General features: G+C 44.9%; 1 protein-coding gene across 9 annotated transcripts in view; it reads left to right on the forward strand.

Moving 5' to 3' along the window:
- The window catches only part of ICA1 (islet cell autoantigen 1), a 1,066,176-nt gene that overhangs the window by 729,844 nt on the left and 315,951 nt on the right, over positions 1 to 20,381 (forward strand). For 6 of the 9 annotated variants that reach the window (XM_069648510.1, XM_069648512.1, XM_069648515.1 and 3 more), the window contains one exon: positions 7,258 to 7,317. The exons of the other annotated variants lie outside the window; for them this stretch is intronic. In XM_069648510.1, coding sequence (XP_069504611.1) covers positions 7,258 to 7,317 — 60 coding nt within the window. The remainder of the gene's footprint in view (positions 1 to 7,257; positions 7,318 to 20,381) is intronic. 9 annotated transcript variants of the gene reach the window in all.

The raw sequence follows: 20,381 nt of genomic DNA on the forward strand, positions 1-20,381 counted from the left end.
CTTGAGATGAAAGGAATTGAACATCACATATTTGCTGGGCGTTCGTAGAACGTAAGGGAAAAGCGTCCGGATACCTGGTTGCATAGTCTACAATCACCAGCAAATACTGTGTCCCCTACTTTTAGAATCCAATGGAACCACGATATCCATTCCAATTCGTTGGAAAGGTTCTAATATCAACGGCATGGATTGGAGAGGAGCCTTGGGTACAATCGGTCGGTTCTTTTTTTGGCAAACTGTTGACAAAAATGAGCCACTTGGCCATAACTCCCGGCCAATAGAACCTTGCAAGGATCTTTTCTGTAGTTTTCTCAACACCAAGATGACCCTCCACTACTTGAAGATGGGCAACCTCAAGTACTGGACGATAATACTTACTGGGTACCAACAATTGTCCGACTGTTTCTTTGTTGGGGTCGATACTTATACGATAATATAAACCATTGTCTTTGATAAAATGTTTTTTTTTTCCTTTTTGCTCAACTTCTGTTGATTCTTTTGCATGTTTCAGGAGAGGGTCGAGTTCTTGGGCCATGCAGAAACTATCCCCTTGCTCATCTATTCTCCAGTCTACAGCCACAGGATACATATTCTGTTCAAGCAAGACATGTTTCTCCAATCTCTTCGCATTCTTACTTTTTATTTTGCTGGTTTGTGATAGGACTTCTCGATTGTGAAAAGGAGCTTCTCTCAACCACTGACCTTCCACTTTCTGAATAAGCAGAGGACGATCAGGTACATCAGAGCCAATTAATCGGGGTTCAGGCAACGTTGGCATTATAGCTGCTTTTACATTCATTTGTTCCCCAACCACCTTTATCCTAATATCCTTGAGGGGGTACACTTTGATGTCACCATGCACACATCGGATGGGAATACTTTCATTCAACTTCTCCACACTGCTTACCAGGTCTGGGTTCACGGCCGTTTGTAAGCTCCCCGAATCCAGCATCGCTCTGGTAGGTCGACCCTCTAACTCAGCTTCACAGACATACGGGTATGTGGCCTGATGGTTTGGAGAAGCACCAGACTGGTCGACATCTTTGGCTTGTCCAGAATTTCCCACATCCATCAGTTCTGACTTCGTTTTCCTTGGGCATAACCTTGCTAGCTGGCCCCAGTCTCCACACTCAAAACATTGTGGACCCAGGGCACTGAGGCTAGGGGGACGGGTAAGATATGATGTCCCCGCTCCTTCACTGTTAGGCCGAAATCTTGCTCCTTCCCACTCCGGTTTCCTGATCATCGAATTTGGCCATCGTGAAGTAGACGTCGGTCGGTTCCCCACGCCTGCAGGATTTCCTCCGGCTTTGGGAGTGGAGGGGTAAAACATCAGCTTCGCCTGTCAAGCCTTTTAATTTGCAGAGGCGATGTTGACTACCTCCACTAAGGTGGGTCTATGATGTTGTCTGACCCACCTCTGCATTGGTAAGGGTAAGGCCCCTATGAATTGTTCCAATATTACTTTCTCGGCCATCTCATGAGTAGTTGAGGAGCTGGTCTGCAGCCACTTCTCCCCCAACTCCTTTATTTGGTAGAAGAGTTGCCATGGAGTTTCCTCTGTTAGAAGCTTGGTATCCCTGAATTTGATCCTATAAGCTTCTTCATCATGCCCAAGACGTTCCAACACCACCCGCATAATGTCTTGGTAGCTGGTGTCTCCTGTCGGGTTAGCTGCCTTGTAGGCGCTCTGCATCTCTCCTGTCATGAGGGGGCCGATGTAATGGCACCACCTGTCAGCTGGCCATTGTGCATTCCTGGCAACCCTTTCGAAGTTGACAAAGAAGTGAGCGGGATCTTCGCCGCTAGAGAATTTTTGAAGGATCGAGGTTGGCACTGATGTGTGACTTCTCATATTTGTGACTTCTAGCAATTGGGCCTGCTGTAGCTGTAGGGCGTGTTGAAAGGCCTGTCTATCAGCTTGTGCCTGCTGACTTTGAAGCTGTAGGGCTTGCTGTAGCAACTGTTGGCCCTCACTCAATGTTTTTATCAAGTCTTCCACCGTGTTCCGGTCTATCCCACCAAATGTAAAATAGCGGATGGGTATAGACCACTCAGTACACAGGAGTATGATTTGAACTGCATTTAATTATGTAACTTAACCTTAAGAACAAAGTGTTCAACAACTGGAGTATTGCCTTGGACTCTTTACTTCTTCATGCAGTGTTTCTACTCTTTGAGTTCCTTGGTAGATGGCTGTGCTGGTTATTAAAAAGAGTCTTTATGGGTGCACCTTCTTGTCTTTTCAATACGTGCCGCCTAGAATCAGTATCTTTGGCTCCTTTAGAAGGTCACCTCCTATATATTTCGTGCCAGAACATGTGGTATCTTAGGGCTGATCCGACACTGCTATTGGGCCTTGGCTCTATTAGTTTTATGTCCTCTTGAAGAGTTACTGAGAAAGTAATTCTCTTATCTTCACATAACACTTCCCTTTCTCTCTGTTCTTTGTGCTTATAATGTAACTTTCACTCGCCGGTTAACTAGGCACTTCCTGCTTCTCACCGTTTCATTCGGGCTCTCCGTCTCTTCCTGAATGTCAGCGATGAACACCAGCCCCTCCCCGACTCAGAGAGATCAGCTGTTCACTGCGGTCTGCCCCTTTCTCACGCTGGGCCTGGATCGTAGTCGCTCTGAACCTCACCGCCGGCCTGACGTCCTCGAAGACTTCGGCGCCGGCTCCTCCCCCGCAACGGTGGGGGCTTGAGCGACGCTACAGGACACCTCGCCGCAGCGCTAACAGTTCAGGATGATTTTGCGGAGCTGACTCCTCCTACACAAGAGTGGGGGCTGTACGGAGCTGTGTTGTCGCTCTCAGCTGCTCTGACAGCCTCACCCTCTGCAGGGGTCGGGCCGGAGCTGTCAATTGGGCGGTTACAGATGATTCGGGACGCCTTCCCAGCCTCTTCGCTCACTTCGTTTCCCTGTAGTTATTCTCTGCTCGCCTCAAACAGTCTTTAACTTATCTCGCCTCAAACAGTCTTTAACTTATCTTTTCACAAGACGCTCAATGGGAGCATGTCTTGGCTTAACTTTTTAGGGCTACCTTATATCAATAAGCCCATTCATAAACAGCTTCCTCTTCTGAGGAAAACTTTTCTTCCTCGCCCTTCTCCAATGTCTAAAAAAACACAGAAGTCCAGTATTAAAGAAAAGCACCTTATTGGAAATATCTCTTTATCTCTCATTGGACCACTCAAATGTTTCTCCAAGAGATAGGACCCTCCCTTCATGACACTTTAGGACATCATCAGCTAACTCTGAAGGGGAATTAATTATTTAATTGGCTCTGATCTGACTCATCCTCCTCTGGCATTATCACCATCCTGTAAAGATTGTTAAATCTTTCAGCTGGCAAATTAATACTTTGACCATTCTGATTGGAAAAGAACTTACTTATTTAGGCTCACAGATAAGAGCCAGTCCTAGTAAAAAGCACCCCTTCCTGTCCTTGGATCTAAAAGTATTACATGTGGCTTCCCAAATGAAGAAGATCTTTATACTTTATTGCAAGTTTTCCATCATGACAGTAATAAAGTTTTATGTTGGTAAGGTTGTACCGATTATTCTGTTTGGTTTGGACGTTAATCCTCTATCTTTTGACCTGGAGTGGGACAAAATTGAAGCAAAACTCTGGAAGAGCATGTTGAATCGTCCCAATTGTATCCCTATATCCTCGGTCAGATATGAGTTGGGTCTCACTTCTCTGTTGGGATAGTTGGCGTGAAGATGTATGTCTACATATAGGTTAATCCATGATCATCCCCGCTCTACTCTATATGAGGATCTGGCTATATTGATGTATAGATCAGAGAATCGTGTTTTGAACAGTGTGAAGTGTGCCGAAGCTCCAGATCACTACAAACAGCTTAACAACAAAATCTAATGAAATTTTGAGTCAGTCTGACTGTACTATTGAAATGTTGGTTCAGAACCCAGATAAAGTAAAGGAATCCATGAAAAAAAAATGGATTGGATCAGAACTATGAGGAATTTGATGCAAGCTAAAATATCAGCATCGCTTACCCCAACTGATAAACCAAGGTCTTTTCTATCTATGGATCTCAAGAAATCACCAGGTCCGATTATGAGAATGGATTTTATGAGATTTAGGCTAAATCTTCTTCCGACTTTAGAGATTCTCTATATTAGAGATAAGAAAAATATCTAAATGATTTGTGTGATAAATGTGGTGATTTAGAGCAGCAATCAACTAAACCCCTCTTGTCAGAATGTACAGGAACATGGACTCAGAGTTGTGAGATTCCAGAGATTCGGCCACAATGTTAGATTCTTGAAGTCTGTGTTTTTCTGGGACAGACTTGCCTCAGGACATTAAATCTTTCTAATGGCTGAAGTTGTCAACTTTCAGAGAGACTTGAATTTGTTAAGAATGACATATACCCCAACAGAGATTGACGGATCAGGGAATCTCACTTGAACTCTTAATGCTTTTTCTAGTTGGTTACAAATTGTGCATTTCGTTTTTAGAGATTTCCTTGTTGCTTTTTCTTTTTCTCTTTACTCTGATTACTTTTCTTCCTTTGAATTTTAACTTGTTTATTTAATATGTATGTATTTATATGTGTGATATGTGTTAAGTCATAATTATGTTGTGGCTATGGCATTTTAAAACATTTTTAAAAAGTATTCTTCTTACAAAATTAAATCCATTTCTCTTCAGAAATCTCCGGTCCAGCCACCTGGGAGCAGTTTGCCAGCAACCCAGAATTTCCCACCCCAGAACCTCGAGTAGAAAGTACACTGCCATGGCTAGGTGACCTCTGCTCCCCATTTGCAGCAACTTCTCTTCAGAATCATTCCCTTCCCCAAAATGATCAGCTTGCATAATAATGTTCAGATCTTTGTACTGTCTGCAAAGAGCAATTGATGGAGGAATGCTCATAAAGAGTGCCAAAAGTAATCCATCTCCCATCAACTTTCAAGTCTTTGATCCTGCATTTGTAAGCCAGGTGCCATTCTGGCAAATAAACATTTTTCTTTTTTAAGTATGATTTTCAGATTAAAGCATAATTGTGGTCTAGCCCCTCCGTCTCCTCATAGTCTTCTAACTTATGAAGTCCATAGTGTCTCTTAATTCAGACTCCTTTTTCATGGCAGTTGACAGTAAGGTGTAACGCTCACCTGATTCTCGCAGAGGCGCCGGTCTTGACTGGGCGACTACCGTATCTTCACAGGTGATGTGTAGCACCCGGTTGGCTCTTTGGGCTGGACCTCTGTGCACTGTATGCCTGACGTGTAGAGTAAGATGTCTGCAGATAGAAAATATGGGGTTAATGAACTGGGGTTATTGGGGTGTCCCTATCTCTTTCCTCTTCTCCTCTCCTGTAGACCCCCAAAGGTTAACGCTCTCACCTTAGGTAAGTGAATGCCGAGCTCTCCATCTGCCTGGGGGCAGGGTGCTGTAGCCAGTTTCCTCACTGGATAGGTAGCGCAGGCCTCTTGACTTCAGAGGACTGCTGTCCGTCGTTTACTGCACGAACGGTAAGTTTCAAGTCATTCAAATGTCTTTTTAAAGTCTTTAGTAATGATGTCTCTTGTTTTGCAGGGTTCCGGCGATGGCGGATGACGGGCTGAAGTGAGTTGAAGATGGAGCCCGTGTGATGAATAGAAGCGCCTGGAAGCACGTGAGTAAGCGCTTGTTGCCTGCTTCACGATGCGCTCTAACTGTCTTTTTATTTTGCAGGTACGAGTTCGGAGCGGCTGCAGGGTGCCGGAATACCCACTGGATTAGATGTGGAAAGGAGTAATGGCACGTGAGTATTAAAGTTCCCCAATGTCTTTAAACGCACCTTGTTTTGTCTTTCAGATGCGGGATGCAGCGCCGAAGGCCTCCGGAGCGTGCGAAGAGTTGGTAAGCTTTTGTCTTTCAGATGCCGGAATGCAGTATGAAGACCTCCGGACCGCACGAGGAGTAGGTAAGCCTTTGCCTTTCAGATGCCGGAATGCAGAGTGAAGACCTCCGGAGCGCACGAAGAGTAGGTAAGCCTTTGCCTTTCAGATGCCGGAATGCTAACCTGTTCTTTCTTGTCTTTATAGGTGCTGCTGAAGACTGGATTCAGGATGGTAAGCCTTTTTCCTTAGGCCCAGGACTGGATGCAGAAGACACGATGAGCGTCCTGCTGCAGAGGGTGCAGAATAACGCAAAGCAAGATTCATCCACCGGGTGTGGTTTAAATAGCCTCCTGTAGTGCTTAGGTGTCTCCTTCCACAGCCACGCCAAAGTAAGAAAAGAGTTCCTGGTAAGAAAAGAGTTCCTGCCTTCCAGAAGAGTTCCAGTGTTCTAAATCTAGGGAGTGGCTCCAGCCCCACCCAACAGGAAAAGTAGTTCCAAACAGAAGAGGATCAGAGTCTCAACTGGCAGGCAAGTAAGCAACATGGTCTGCTGCAGGTAAGTCCACCCAAGCATTATGAGCCCGGCGCTTCCAGCGCTGGGACTGGGCATATTTATGAGCCTGGTGCCACTGGCGCCAGGACTGGGTCCAAAAGGTCCCAATTGGGACTGGTTGGCACTCGGAACCTGGGTTATGGATCTGCTTCCAAGGGAGTTGGGAAAACCCTGACCTTTTGGAAGCAGAGATCATGACATAAGGCTTGCAGTTTTATGATCCCACCAAATTAGACTTAGCCCATGTATCGGGATCCTTGTCGAAGAATGGTGCACGTGAAGCACTAAGAAAGCCAAATGATTGATGTAGAATATGTATAGATTATTACTATGAAAAGCTTGAAAGTTCAATAACATTTTTGATTGTGTGAACTATCAGTAGATTAACCAGACCTACAATGGTACTTTTAAATGGTCTTCCCAAGAGGACTGTTCCTGAAGTATGACGTTGGAGCCTGAAGTAAAACCTGGACGCAACAGGAAGTGTCCAATTGGAAGTGGATGTTACATTTTTGACATTAAATGACAATTGAGTTTAGTAATATCCCAATTTATTATTTATAGGTTCAGTTCAGTATTGATATACCGGTCATTCGACCAATAGAATGGGAACTCATTTTTTATTAAAAGGAAGTGGACAAAGAGTGTTATTATACTAGTCTGCATTTATCTTGTTAATGTCAAATAAGAGATTTTCCAGAGAAAATATGTCTCATTCTAATGGACTATCGTGCTTGTGGTATTCTTGAAAAATATTTTGCCCAAATATGTGCCTAAAGTCCATAAAATAAAATATTTGTAAATGTTATATTAATTGACCAAAGACCTAAATTATGTCTTTCATTTAGGTGGATTAGATGACTTGTTAGATCTGAAACCGGAGGAGAAAGCATTCTGTGAAGGAAATGGTATGTAATTCTAAGACTGTAATCCAAAACTGATATTTTCTGCCTTTTGACCCCCTCTGTTAATGCCTTTTCAGTTTTTAGGACAATAATTGTGTAACGAGGCTGTTTCATATATTATGTTATGGAGGGTATTTGTAAGATGTGCTGAAATACATCTACTTGATGCACTGTGTATAGTTTTATCAGTAGGTTTCATCTAAGCACCTTGTTACGATTCATGGGGATCATGGCACTTCTCCCCAGTGAGGCTATGGAGATGAGTTTGCTACGCAACAATGCTCCTAGGGGTGGCAGAAAGATGGACCTCACAGGGAGACACTGCCCTCATGAGGGAAAGGACTCCCGTTCCATGATGGACCTCTCTAACCTTCTTACCCTTGAGACCATGAAACTCAGTCTTCTGAGAAACTATCTGAAAGCACTACTGTAGGTTATTGCAATACTTCTTCCTTTCTTCCTGTATGACTTAATACCATCAAGATAAGGAAGACTAAAATAGACGTACAGTCTGATCTTAAATCAGCTTCCAAAAGCACTGGGAAGAAGAAGATTGAAGGAGATATACAAACTACTCCTTTGCCAAGTACAGAAGGTACTGGTAAGAGGTGGACTAGAGGAGGCATGAAGAATACACAGTTGACACAAACAAGGGACTATGACACTCCGCTGGGGAAGGCCCCGCTGTACTACATAAAAAATGGAGAAGGACTCAATTTGAGGTGAAGCAGGCGAGGCTAGCGTTAAGCCTGGTTCAAACCTGGAAGCAAGAGGGTACGCAGGAGAAGCAAGCCTTGAGTCGAGAGGACGCTGAAAGCAGGTCACAGGAGTACTTTGCCAGCCGAAGGAGCAGGCCTGACTGGAAGCTGGGAACAGACCGACAGTGGCATGGGCCCAGATAGTCCATTAACAGCACTGATACCGGCTGCCCGGGAACCCTGCGGAGCCACAGCACAGCAGCAGAGAGCAGAAAGAGGAGCAAGGAGAGCATGTAGCAGGAACGCAGCGACCCAACACCCCTGGAAGAACCGGTGAACTGCCCCAGCAGGAGAAGAGATAACAGAGTCACAGGAGACCTGGTAAGGGATTGGGGAATGGTGACAAATGTGCATAAGGCATTTGAAGTAATCGCTCTCATCTCAGGAGTTATGATGAAAGTACCATGTGTGAAGATTACATCAAAAGTGATCTCCCTTTTCTCAGTTTCTCCCGCAGCACAATATTCTTTAGATGGGACATTAAGGCTAGAGCGTGCCACAGGAAATGTCTCCTTTGTCAGAGGGTTAGAAAGAACCAAGGACATAATGGATACGGCTTCCCTCATTCTCACAGACAAGAGGAAGCTACAGAAAGTCAAGGTGTAACTGTGTATTGGAAAAAGCAGTGTATGACCTTCAAGCAAGCTGTGAGAGGAGCCTGGGAAGAATTGCAAGGGTTGATTAAAAAAACTGTTGGAGGAAGTTACCAAAAGGCAGCCCAAGGCAGAGCCAGGTGAACCAGGCGAAGGGAGTTATTCTCCTGGTTTTTAACATAACCATTGAACCAGAAACTAAAGCAAAACATTGCCATATATACAGCAACTTTGTTAGATGATATTAATAACTGTACATGCTCTTCTATTCCCCTCAATGTTTGCACCCACCATTTCCTTTATTACTAAGGAATTCCTTATTTTGGCATACTTTATTACCTGCTGAGCACCCCTCTTCCCTGCTGGTGCCTTCATGCATTTTTTAATTTTTTTTTTACCTGTATTGATGGACATATTTCAGCTATGATCAGTTGCAGTCAGTTATGGTGCTCATTTACCTTTGTTTAAAATCTATGTACCAATGAACATGGGTGCCCATGTTGCCCCAATACACCCCTCCTTTCTGTAGAAGTAGACCATTGTCCATGGCACCCAATCTTTCTCCTGCTAAAACGCAGTTAAGAGGGAGTGTGTTCCATGCTATGTGTCCACCCTCTCCTTTGCTAGATGCTAATCACTGTACCTGCTATTATATCCATAATGCTCCAAGTACTGCGACGAGGAAGAGGAGCTCAGAGGCACAGAATAGTGATGTGCAGGCTAGTGGTTCTAATGACCCACACCTGAGCGGGACTTTAGAATATTTAAGGCCCATCAGGTGCGGGCCATTGGAAGCAGAAGGGGAAATGAGCAGCAGCAGTGGAAGAAGCAGATGGTAGACGCCGGGACTGCCACTGTGATTTCAACAAAATGCAGTGTTCTGAGAGTCGTAGACGCTGGGCGCTTACCCTGCAGTGGAAAGCGGTGCAGTTGTGAGCCGTCCCATGGGAGAGACGAGCTCTCCCTGTCCAGCATCCTACTCCGGAGGTTGGCGTTCACCGGAGCACGCATGGGAAGTGACAAGCTCCTGTTGCAGCAAGCACAGACTGCAGCAGTATGACTAGAGCTGTCAAACTCCCAGGACCTGATGTGAGAAGAGAAGACCAAAGCGACGGCGCAAAGGAAGAGCAGTGAGTTGGCCGTAGACCACTGGCTGCTAACAGTCATTTTGAATACCAAACTGATTAAAGTATTTGTGGCCTAATATACACATTGGAGGCAAGCGGGAGGAATGAATTGTAACCACCAATGACAAAGTAAAGGCGGGGCAATATTTTGCAGCCGGCATTGCCAGAGCAAAGTGGGGATAATACAGGAACTCAATAACCAGCATTGCCTAAACCAAAGGAAGGCAATTATAAGAAGGGGAAATCGTTTTCTTAAAGAGAGAAATATAAATAAGACCTTATCAGCAGTTAATTTGTGTGCTAGTAGAAACCCAAAGTTGATAGGACAGAAGCCCTCCTTATAGAAAGCCTCAAGGGGGAGAGGAATTTAACCTGCACTGCAAGTGGCAAACATACCAGTGGAACAAACAGAATCCATGTATATTGCACCCTATGAAAGAAGTTGTGAATTTTAATGATGGTGACAATCAAAGACGTTCTTTGAAGTTTGAAGCAAGCCACATTGCAGAGTACTTTGCAGTAGTAGTAGGAGTTTTTATCCTGGCAGGAGAGTATACCAGGAAAGGGATTGTTAGTGGTTAGTCCTGGCTTGTTAGTGGACCAGGCAGAAAATATTGATGTACTGCATTGTGCTGGAAAGTGGTTCTGAAAACGTGGAAAGTCCACTAATGTGTTTGAGGAACTTTGGTAAAACCATTCTGACAAAAAAAATTTATGAAAGAGAAAGGTGAAAATAGTTGTTTATCAAAGTAGACGAGTTATAATGAAACATTGACTGGTGAAGATAACATTTCTTGATTTGTTACCAACTGGTTGTGGAAACTTGACAAGTATTTTGTATAGTGGTGACCTTTGTCTGACAGTGGAAAAATGCAAGTCCCAAGTGGAAAACTCATGGAGTGAAAAAACTTTATGTATGTAGCAAAACTTGGCGATTGAGAGGATCTTTGCATTGTTTTTACACTGGATTATTGAAAAGAATGTCATTGATTTGAACGATGAGCTGAGAAATCAATCTTTAATACTGGGGAAGTGGAACCAACCTTGGTTACAAGGATATATGGTTATGTTATTTGGCATTTATCATTGGTAATGATCTCAAAGCGCTTGTAGGTTGAACACCCTTGAGGACTGTAGTTCAGGTCAGTCGAGAAAGTAGGGTAGAATATAGTACATGGGTGCACTCAATATGTGTGCAGCCAGCGTGATAGTGGCTGCATCCAACTAGGTGCGTTGGTAGAGAGAGATCAGTAGAATGTGTGCAGTCAGGTGGTTGGTCTCCGAGACTGCATTCTGGCGGCATTAGGTCTGTGTAGGATGTTTGTGTGCAGCTGGGCAAAATTGTTTCATGGCGTAAAGCTGCGTTCTAACATGTTATTGAGGTGTTCATGGAGAATTGCTAGTATGTGTGCCGCTAGGTTGAAATTGTTGGAGGTGTGTAGCTGCGCTCTATCGTTTGCTGGTGTAAAGTGGAGAGCGAGCATAGTGGTAGGAGAGGTGAGTGTCTGGAGTGTATGGTGTACTCTTAGGAGCTTACTGTTACCGGTTACCTTCTGGGTCTGGATGAGCTGGCAGTGTCGTTCTCCTGTTTCGCAGTAGTTGTACTCTGAGGTAGATTCACAGGTTGGCCAGGAGTAAGTTATCATTTGGACGATCAAAGGGTCATTATTCTTGGGCTCGGCACTATGTGCCAGAGAGCCCATTTTCCAGGTCCCTGGATGTGGTTTATGGTGGGTTACAGGGTAGGTCTTGGCAGGATACTGGTTATAGGTCAGGATAGATCTTGCTGCAATGTAGTCCTACCGAGGCAGTGGTGCTAAAGGACAGGCAGGGCAGAGACATTGTAGAGCCCGATTGTTTGCCTTGGGAGGGTTCCTATCTTCGGTATGCAGTCGGGCAAGGTAGGGGTGAATGGGTATGATCAACTTGATGGCATGAGAGGCTGCTAGGCCTGTCTAGTACTATCGGGAACCGCATAGTCGATAGATGCATATTTTAGAGTCTGCAGGACAGTAATGATGCGAACTGTGTTCTCACAGTTCCTAAATCCACCTTGATGTCCTATTGGTCTGTTTCTGTCATCCCTTCCCTCGGTATCCCTAGGAACACTTGTTGGCCGACTGTGTAAATGTAACTATTATTTTTGTTAAGTTGGACGGCCATATGATACCTATATGATTTTGTTGTATGTAGAAGCGTGAGGGACTGATACCTTTTTGATATTAGGGTATTTTCCGTTAGTCTTAGTTTCATAGGTATAGAAATCCTCATTGGCTTTTTATCACACGCATATAATTTAATAAAATAGCTACTTGTGGGCAACTGGATAGTTTTTTTCACAACTCACATTTCTGACCCCACACACTAACGACATAGCATATTGACCACTCAACAACAGTCTTACCAAACGGTCGCTTATTACACCTCCCTTGCGGGAACAGACCTATACTAGGGCCATTTCTGCTAAATTCTGCTGATAATGTTTCTCACTTGGATTTTATCTGAACAGGTGGGTATGTCATATGAGTCCTTAAGCGGCTCTCCCGACCCGGGTGTCTGGTACTGCGGCAGCAATGTGGATTGAAAATTCCTGCATCGCCCGTCTTACTGTAAACCTTCTATCTTTCGATCCTTCATCTATCTTCCAATTCGTATATTAATTATCACCCACTTCTCCCTAACCGGCAAGCCTCATCACCCCGCCATTCCTGATAATTTGTTTTGCCTTTTGCCACAAGCTCATTACCCACCTTGGTTCAGCGAAATTCAGCTGGAACTGTTGTGCCTGAGATTACATTTGCGCAAGCATACATCTTTACATACCAACCAAATCTATGGTAACCCCAGTAGGTGTTGGTACTCTCCCACTACCATCCCCTATAGGATTGAAGGCCGTTTGATCTGCAATGGGACTGCAAGTAGTATAGTGCCATTGCCCATGCTCAATGACATGTAAGTTAGTGTTGTCTTTTGTCGTCTCTCTAGAGCCCATTATGGAGATACACTGCAACCTACCTTAACAACATTTTTTTTTTTTAATAAAACATTTTTTATTGATTTTGTTTCACAATACAAACAAACATTAACTTCGGTGGAGTTCATCAACCTTAACATTCTAACAATTCTTGGGTCCCGGGTTCAACAACACAAAATAATGGCATTGTTACAGATACACACTTTCTCGGCAGATGTATTGAAATATCTGGCATACATTCACCAATGTCTTATTGAGCGTTCTCCCATTTTTCCCCAGATATTGTCGGCTTTCCCACTGCAACCCCTGGCCATATACACCCGTCGCTCCTTCGCTATGCATGCATCTACATCGTTTATCCATTGTATGTGTTCCGGAGTTACATTAGACCCCCACAGTTTGGCAATGTTGCGTTTGATCAATGGTTTGGAGGTTGAAAACAGTAATTTATCAGTGCGAGACATTGCACCCTCATCCTCTGCGCCCAGTATCATCAGTTTCGGATCGCTGACCACAGTATAGCCCAGTACCCTTGACAGTGTGTCACAGCATTGTTGCCAGTATAATTTGATATGTGAGCAGTCCCATAATATGTGGAAGAAAGTTCCCTCCTCTTGGCAGCAGCGTAGGCAATTGGGGTTTGTGATTTTACCCCAACGGTATAGTGCTACCCTTGGGTGATTCTATGTCGATTGTTGAGCTGGATGAGGCGGAGCCTGGCCGATATGGCTGTCTCTGCTGGGTACATTAGGATTGTTATCCAGTCCTCAGGGAGGATCTCCCCCACATCCCTCTCCTACTTGGACTTCAGACGTAGCAATTCAGGTGTAGCAAAGGAGGTGAGAACATTATACATCAGAGGTAGTTTTGGCATCTATGCCGCCTAGGACTATATTCCTCTCTATGGGAGTACAGTCCGCCATATTACTCAGATCAGGGAGATGGCGCTGTAGGGCGTGACTTAGCTGCAGGTGTCGCTATTGGTCAGTAGCAGGGAGATCAAATTTATCAACCAGAACATCAAAGGGTACAATCCCCCCTTCCACAATCACATCACCCACTTTTGTTATCCCTGCTGCTATCCAGTTCTGCCATTTCGGGAGTTTATCCAACTCAGAGATATGTTTATTCACCCACAGTGGTTGCACCGTGGTGATTCTCCCCTCCCAATTTATCTACTTGTGTGCCTCTGCCCAGATTATTGCCCGGTGGGACATCATCATTTTGGGAGCGCTGGTGTTAATTTTCAGGTATAGGGACTCAAGTGCGGTTATTGTCGCTCCAGGTGTGACATCTGGTTTGATGTGAGGTAGTGATGGATCACTGTGTAGTGAGTCATTTTATTACTGCCATTTGGCTTTCCCAATAGTATGTCTGTAGGCACTGCAGCCCTATGCCTCCCTCCCAAATGGACCGCTGCAGGGTGTTAAGCGCTAGTCTCGGGTGCCCATTGGTCCATAGGAGTTTCCCGAGGATTCGGTCAATTCTACGAAATTCTCGTGTGGGGATGTGTAATGGGGCATTTTGAAGGATGTATAAGAATCTTGTCAAGGCTATAATTTTTAAATAGAGCTGCTCTCCCTAGTAGAGTTAGCGGCATAGCATTCCAGTATTTGACATCTTCCGTAAATCGGTCTATGATTGGATGGAGGTTTTTCCCTATATATTCATTCAAATTTGCTGAGATCTGGACCCCCAGATATCGGAAATGATTACCCTCAACACGAAAGGGAGAATTTTGTAACACAGCACCCTCCATTTCTTTTACCGGGAATAGTATAGATTTTGACCAGTTTACTCTCAGGCCGCTGAAGGACTTGTATTTTTCCAACAGGAGCGTTACTATTGGGTAGGAGGATATGGGGTCTCGGAGCTATAGAAGCATGTCGTCTGCATATAGCGAGATCTTGTCCTCCCAATCATCTGTCCATCGAAATCCCTTCCACGTTTGTGTATCCCTTAATAATATAGCCAGTGGCTCTATGGCGAGTGCAAAGAGCATTGCAGATAGAGGGCAGCCCTGTTGTGACCCTTTGCCCAGTCTGAAGGGTTTAGAAGGCGACCCATTTACCCTGGCACAGCCTCCGAGGATTTATATAGTAGCTGTAACCATCCAAAAAATTGCTCCCCAAAACCCATTCGCACATTATTTCCCACAGTGCATCCCAGTAGACCGAGTCGAAGGCCTTCTCTAAGTCTATCGCTAATAGTGCTAGGGGACCATGGAAGGTACAGGACTTTTCTAGCGCTGCATGCAGTCTATTTATGTTCATGCGCGTGGATCTTTGGGACATAAAGCCACACTGATTCGGGTGTATCAGTGACGTGATAACTTTTTGTAGTCGATTTGCCAGTGTTTTCGCTAGGATTTTGGTTTCACTGTTGATTAGCGAGATCGGCCTGTACGAGCTACATTTCTCTGGAGGTTTGTCAGGTTTGGGGTTCACGATTATGGTGGCTTTCGTCAGTTCTGGGGTCAATTGGCCTTGTGTTTTCGAGTGTGTACATGTATAGGAGGTGTGGGACTATTCCACTTGGCTCCATCCCTTTCCATATTTCCACCGGAAAGCTGTTCGGCCCCAGCGTTTTCCCGGGGTGAAGTTTTGATATGGCGAACACCAGGTCTTCCTCTGTGACGTCTGCCTCAAGTAGGTCTCTTTGCTCACTTGTTAAGTTAGGGAGGGTGATCTCCTCTAATACAGAGTTGTTAGCAGGGGTCTCATGTGATTTATACAGATCCGCATAATAAGTTGCAAAGCCTTCTGCAATATCCTGTTCGGTAGAAGGTGTTTCCGCATTATCGGGTTTAATCAGTCTAACCTGCTTGTGCCCTTCATCTCTGCATTCCAGCCACGCTAGCATTTTACCTGCTTTGTCTCCCGTCTGGCACGCATCGCCCTGTGTGCTTGTTTGTCATTATCTAGAGCTATGTTATGCAGCTTCATTTGGGCGAGGACCAATGTGCGGTTAGTTTCAGGTAGATCTAGCGCCAGGTGTGAGTGTTATGCTCGCTCCAGCTATATTTTGGCTTCTTTTGTTTCTCTAAATGTGCCTTCTTATGTGCTGCTGTCCAGGAGAGGATCTCTCCTCGCAGCACTGGTTTGTACGCTTCCGATAACACTCCGGGGTCCTGAACTGACCCTATGTTTAATTCGAAGTAGGTGTTTGTGGTTTCTTGGATGTGTTCTACAAGCTCTGGAAAGCCCAGATAATAGTTAAGGTGCCAGGAAGGTGGTGGGATTGGCCTTATCGTTGACCATTCTATTAGTAGGGGCGAGTGATCAGAGATTCCACCTGGGAGTAGGGTGGCATTGAGCGCTTTGTGTATTTCCATGGTTGGCAAGAAAAAATAATCCAGCCTCGAGAGGGAAGCGTGGACGCCTGAGTGGAATGAGTATTCTCGGCTCTCAGGGTGGAGGTCACGCGATACATCTCTTAGCCCCAACGCCGCGATGAAGGTAGATAATTGTCATGTGGGTGTCAGGGTTTTTGCCCCTTAGATGTGTACTATCCATTCCCATGTTCATGACATCATTGAAATCCCCACCAAGTATTAGTGTGTTGGAGGTATCTTGGATTATCAGGGGAGTTATATCCTCTTGAGTGTCGACATCAATGTGGGTGGTGAGTAAACAGCTAGTATTGTTATGGTTTGGTTCCACAATGTTCCGGTAATGCACACATCTGTGTCCTGCGACACTCTGGAAAGTGTGAGAGGTAGTTTTTTGTGAATCCTTATATGGACCCCTCTTGAGCCCGTGGTGAAACCTGCATGTAGTGCCATGCTATAGTTGCTACGTTTAAATAGGTTGCATGTTGTGCCTGCTAGATGGGTCTCTGTGAGTAGTGCCACATCTGGTGACTGTCTGTTTAGAGCCTGGGTAACAAGTCTTCATTTAATCCCACCACCCAGTCCATTGACATACCATGTCAGGAGTCGTAGGGTTTTTATGTCAGACCCAGTTCTTGTCATCTGCGGTGGAAGGGTTACTGTCGAGCAGTGTATATGGGGTTTTGGGGAGAGACTCAAGTTGCTGTTTCGCAGTGTGATGTACTTTTGTAAGAGTAAATACACAGTGCTTCCTGGACCCATAAGGAACCATAATCAAGAATTTCCCCACCCCCGTCCCTGTAACTCGTCCTGTTTGAGAAGGACCGAGCTCCTGCAGCCCAAGTTCTTGGTATGTGTTATTGTTGGGATTGAAGCCCTTTTATACCTTGGCGCTGGATCAAATTTTCAATTGTGGGTTTGCATCTTCAATAATATTCCACACCTTCATTAGGTTTTGATAAGATATTCGTTTTTATTGTGTCAGATGTTCACACATATTCATTGTTACACATTGGTTGCCACTTTTGTGACATGCATCCTGGTGCATATGTTGTTCTTATTGGTTATCCTAAAGTTAAATATATTTAGGATTTTTTGGGAGCCGACACATGTTTCAACCAATGGTTTTTCTCAAGGCTGTGCATTTTGAGTGAAGTGGGTGATGTAGTGCATTGTGTTTTATGACATGCAGTGACAATAATTATCATGTTATTGTACATTTTGCAAGACCAAAAGGGAGTTGTTGTGACATTGGGTACGTGGCAAGTGCCAAGTATATGCATTGTTCACATTTGGTGCAGTACGTTTCAATGTTTTTACGATTTCAAGAATATTGTAGTTCATTGACATTGTTTGGATAGACAGGTTTGTGATGATTATTCATTTTGCATGCATGATGTCCCAACAATTTAGAAGATCATTTGTTTAGTTAGCATTTGCCAGAATTAGATAGATACTTTGGCCATTATGGCAAATAGAATGGAAGAAGGGGGAAAAAGAAGGAATTCCATGAGTAATTTGTAAGGGGGCAGTAGTAGCTATTGGCTTAGTGTTTGTTCAATAAGGATAGCTTACCAGTCTGATGTCTGAGGATGTCCCTTTCGTGTTTTTGTTTGGATGTTAGTAGATGGTCGGCTGGATTGCATCTAGGGAGGTAAAGGCTTGGTTGAGGTATTGTACTGATGAACTGGTCGAAGTCGTGCAGTGCATAGTGTGATGCCCACTATCCCTTATAGGGGTGGCTGGGTCTGGCCTGTTGGTACTGGCTGGCGGTGGGGTTGTGATCACTGGGAGCCATGGGCTTGGGGTGCTCAGCTGGGGTCCTATCCCTAGCCTCTTGTAGATAATGTGCAACCCCAAGTGAGTTTTGCTAGTTTGTGCCAATGTTGGCCGTTGGAATGCATCCAGAACAGTTGTCTGGTGAGCAGTAATGCCTGGTTGGTTGGGATATTTGGGTAATAGCCTAAGCCCAAATAGGTGACCCTATGAGGTGCGTGCAGCCTATGGGGCCGTGGTGTGTTAACCAGATACAATTTTGTCAAGGTATTGAAGTCTATCAAGTCCGAATCCTGGGCCGATAGTGCCAGATGGCAGTTGTGTGGGGCCTGGCGATTAGAGGTGTACCTGACGCCCTGAGTCGAGGCGAGGTACTGTTTAGGGTCGTTTAGGTTCCCCTGTTGCGGCCGCACTTGTGCATTAGTGATCGTCTGTGCATTGTCTCTGCGTTGTATTGGGAATGCCACGCTGAAAAGTGCGTGCTGTGATGGGTGAAAGTGCTGGGCTAGTGTTGTGCTCGGGGCAAGGGTTGGCACTGGCTGTCGTGTGTATTGGGGGAGTGCGAGTGACTCCTGCGTGCTGGTGACTGATGCGTGGTGCGCGCGTGGTAGTGGCGGCAAGGAGGTGACTTACTCGGCTGTGGACGTGTGGACCCGCCAGGGGTCCTGAGGATTAGGTGCATATGGGCGGGGGTGAGATGAACGCATCTGATTGCATGCGTTGGCGGCATGTAGCATAAGCCATTAGTAATCCGGATGGCATAGTGAGGTGTCCAGGGTGAATTCCCCTAAGCTAAGGTTCTTACCCGTTCCCGGCTGGGTCCAGTGTCTCCTGACGGTCTTGCGGCGATGCGCTATGTTAAGCGATCCCGTGAGGCGTCAGTTCTTGGTATAAATGGTATTGCTTGCCGGTTGGCGGAAGAGTGAGGTAAGCCTATTGTTTGTTTATTCACTTATTACACGCTCCAGACCCGGAGGTTATAGGGCGCAACATTATGAAGATGCAAGGCTTACAAAGTTCTACAGTTTACAGAGTTATACAATATACAAAAATATGCAAATATAATAGCAGTTACAGTAGATACAACGCATGGTTCGTTCAGAGGGCAAATTGTAGCTATACAGTTACAGTAATATCTAGTGTACAAAATATACAGATTGCGGGAGAGTCACTCTGTAGAGCCCTCGGACTCGGGTAGAGACAAAAAGCTTCCCTCAGTAAGCAAGGTTCAAATATACAAGTTACAATAAGTTCCACTACCATATACCAGTTCGACTCATAGGTGGAACAGATGCCCATGTAGTTCAAAGTACCATACCATTACATGAGGGAGAGTAAGTGAAGTGATTAAAGGTGGGAGCCTATGGGTCAGTCAAAATAATGTTTGATAGCATTTTTCCTGAAGGATAGGAAAGGTTGGTTGCTACGCAGGTCTTGGGGAATTGTATTCCATAGTTTTGCTGCCTTTACAGGGAAACTATTGCCACCAATAGTGGTGAGCCTATATCTAGGAATAGTCAGACAGTTAGTATTGCCAGCTCTAGTTGGCCTAGTAGAGATTCTTCTTAGGAATTTGTCTGAAAGGTAACTAGGGGCAACATTATTAAGAGCTTTGTGGGTCAGGGACAATGTCTTGAGCTGAATTTTGTTATCTGTAGATAACCATTTATTTTGGCGTCTGAGGGACGAAATATGGGTTCTTTTATTAGTACCTAGTGCTGCTCTTAGGGCATTATTTTTGTAGTATCTGGAGTTTCCGGATGGTCGATTTATTGGCCCCACTGTAGAGGGCATTACAATAGTCAATTCTGGAAAGTATTAAAGCTCTAGCCAAAATCAGACAGCTCTCAACCGAGAGAAAAGGTTTGCCTGCTCTTATCAGCTTGCAGGTGTAAGCCGTGGATGAGTTTAAGGTTTTTATCTGTTTGTCGAAAGACAGTGTGGAATCCAGATAGAAACCAAGGGTTTTTACCTCCTTGGAGACTTTGATGGGATTCCCATCGATATTGAATGAGGCGAATTCCTGACCTAATTTTTTGATGTTGGCCTGTGAACCCAGAATCAACAACTCAGTCTTATCATCGTTCAAGCATAAGCCATGAGTGGCCATCCAAGCTTGGATGATAAGATATACCTTGTTCACCAACTCCGTATCCTTACTATGATCTGCCAGAAAGAGGGAGGAGAATCTGAGTGTCGTCTGCATAATTCGTGTAGGTTACACCCAGAAGGTCCAGATCATCAAATAGGGGCGTGGTGAAAATGTTGTATAGTGTTGGCGAGACACAAGAGCCCTGAGGAACACCGCTTAGAATAGGGGTCGGGTCAGCAGCTGCCGAGGGGGAGAACACTCATCGTTCTCTCGCTCAGGAAGGATTCAATCGATCTAATGGCTTCCTGGGAAAAGTGGGCCGCTGAGTCGAGGTGTCTACAGAGGACCTTATGATCAACCAGATCAAATGCGGCTGAGAGATCAAGTAATGGCAGAAGTACTGTCCTTCCTTTGTC

The sequence above is a fragment of the Ambystoma mexicanum genome, chromosome 2q (genome assembly GCF_040938575.1).
Source record: "Ambystoma mexicanum isolate Mex_15411 chromosome 2q, UKY_AmexF1_1, whole genome shotgun sequence".
NCBI lineage: Eukaryota > Metazoa > Chordata > Amphibia > Caudata > Ambystomatidae > Ambystoma > Ambystoma mexicanum.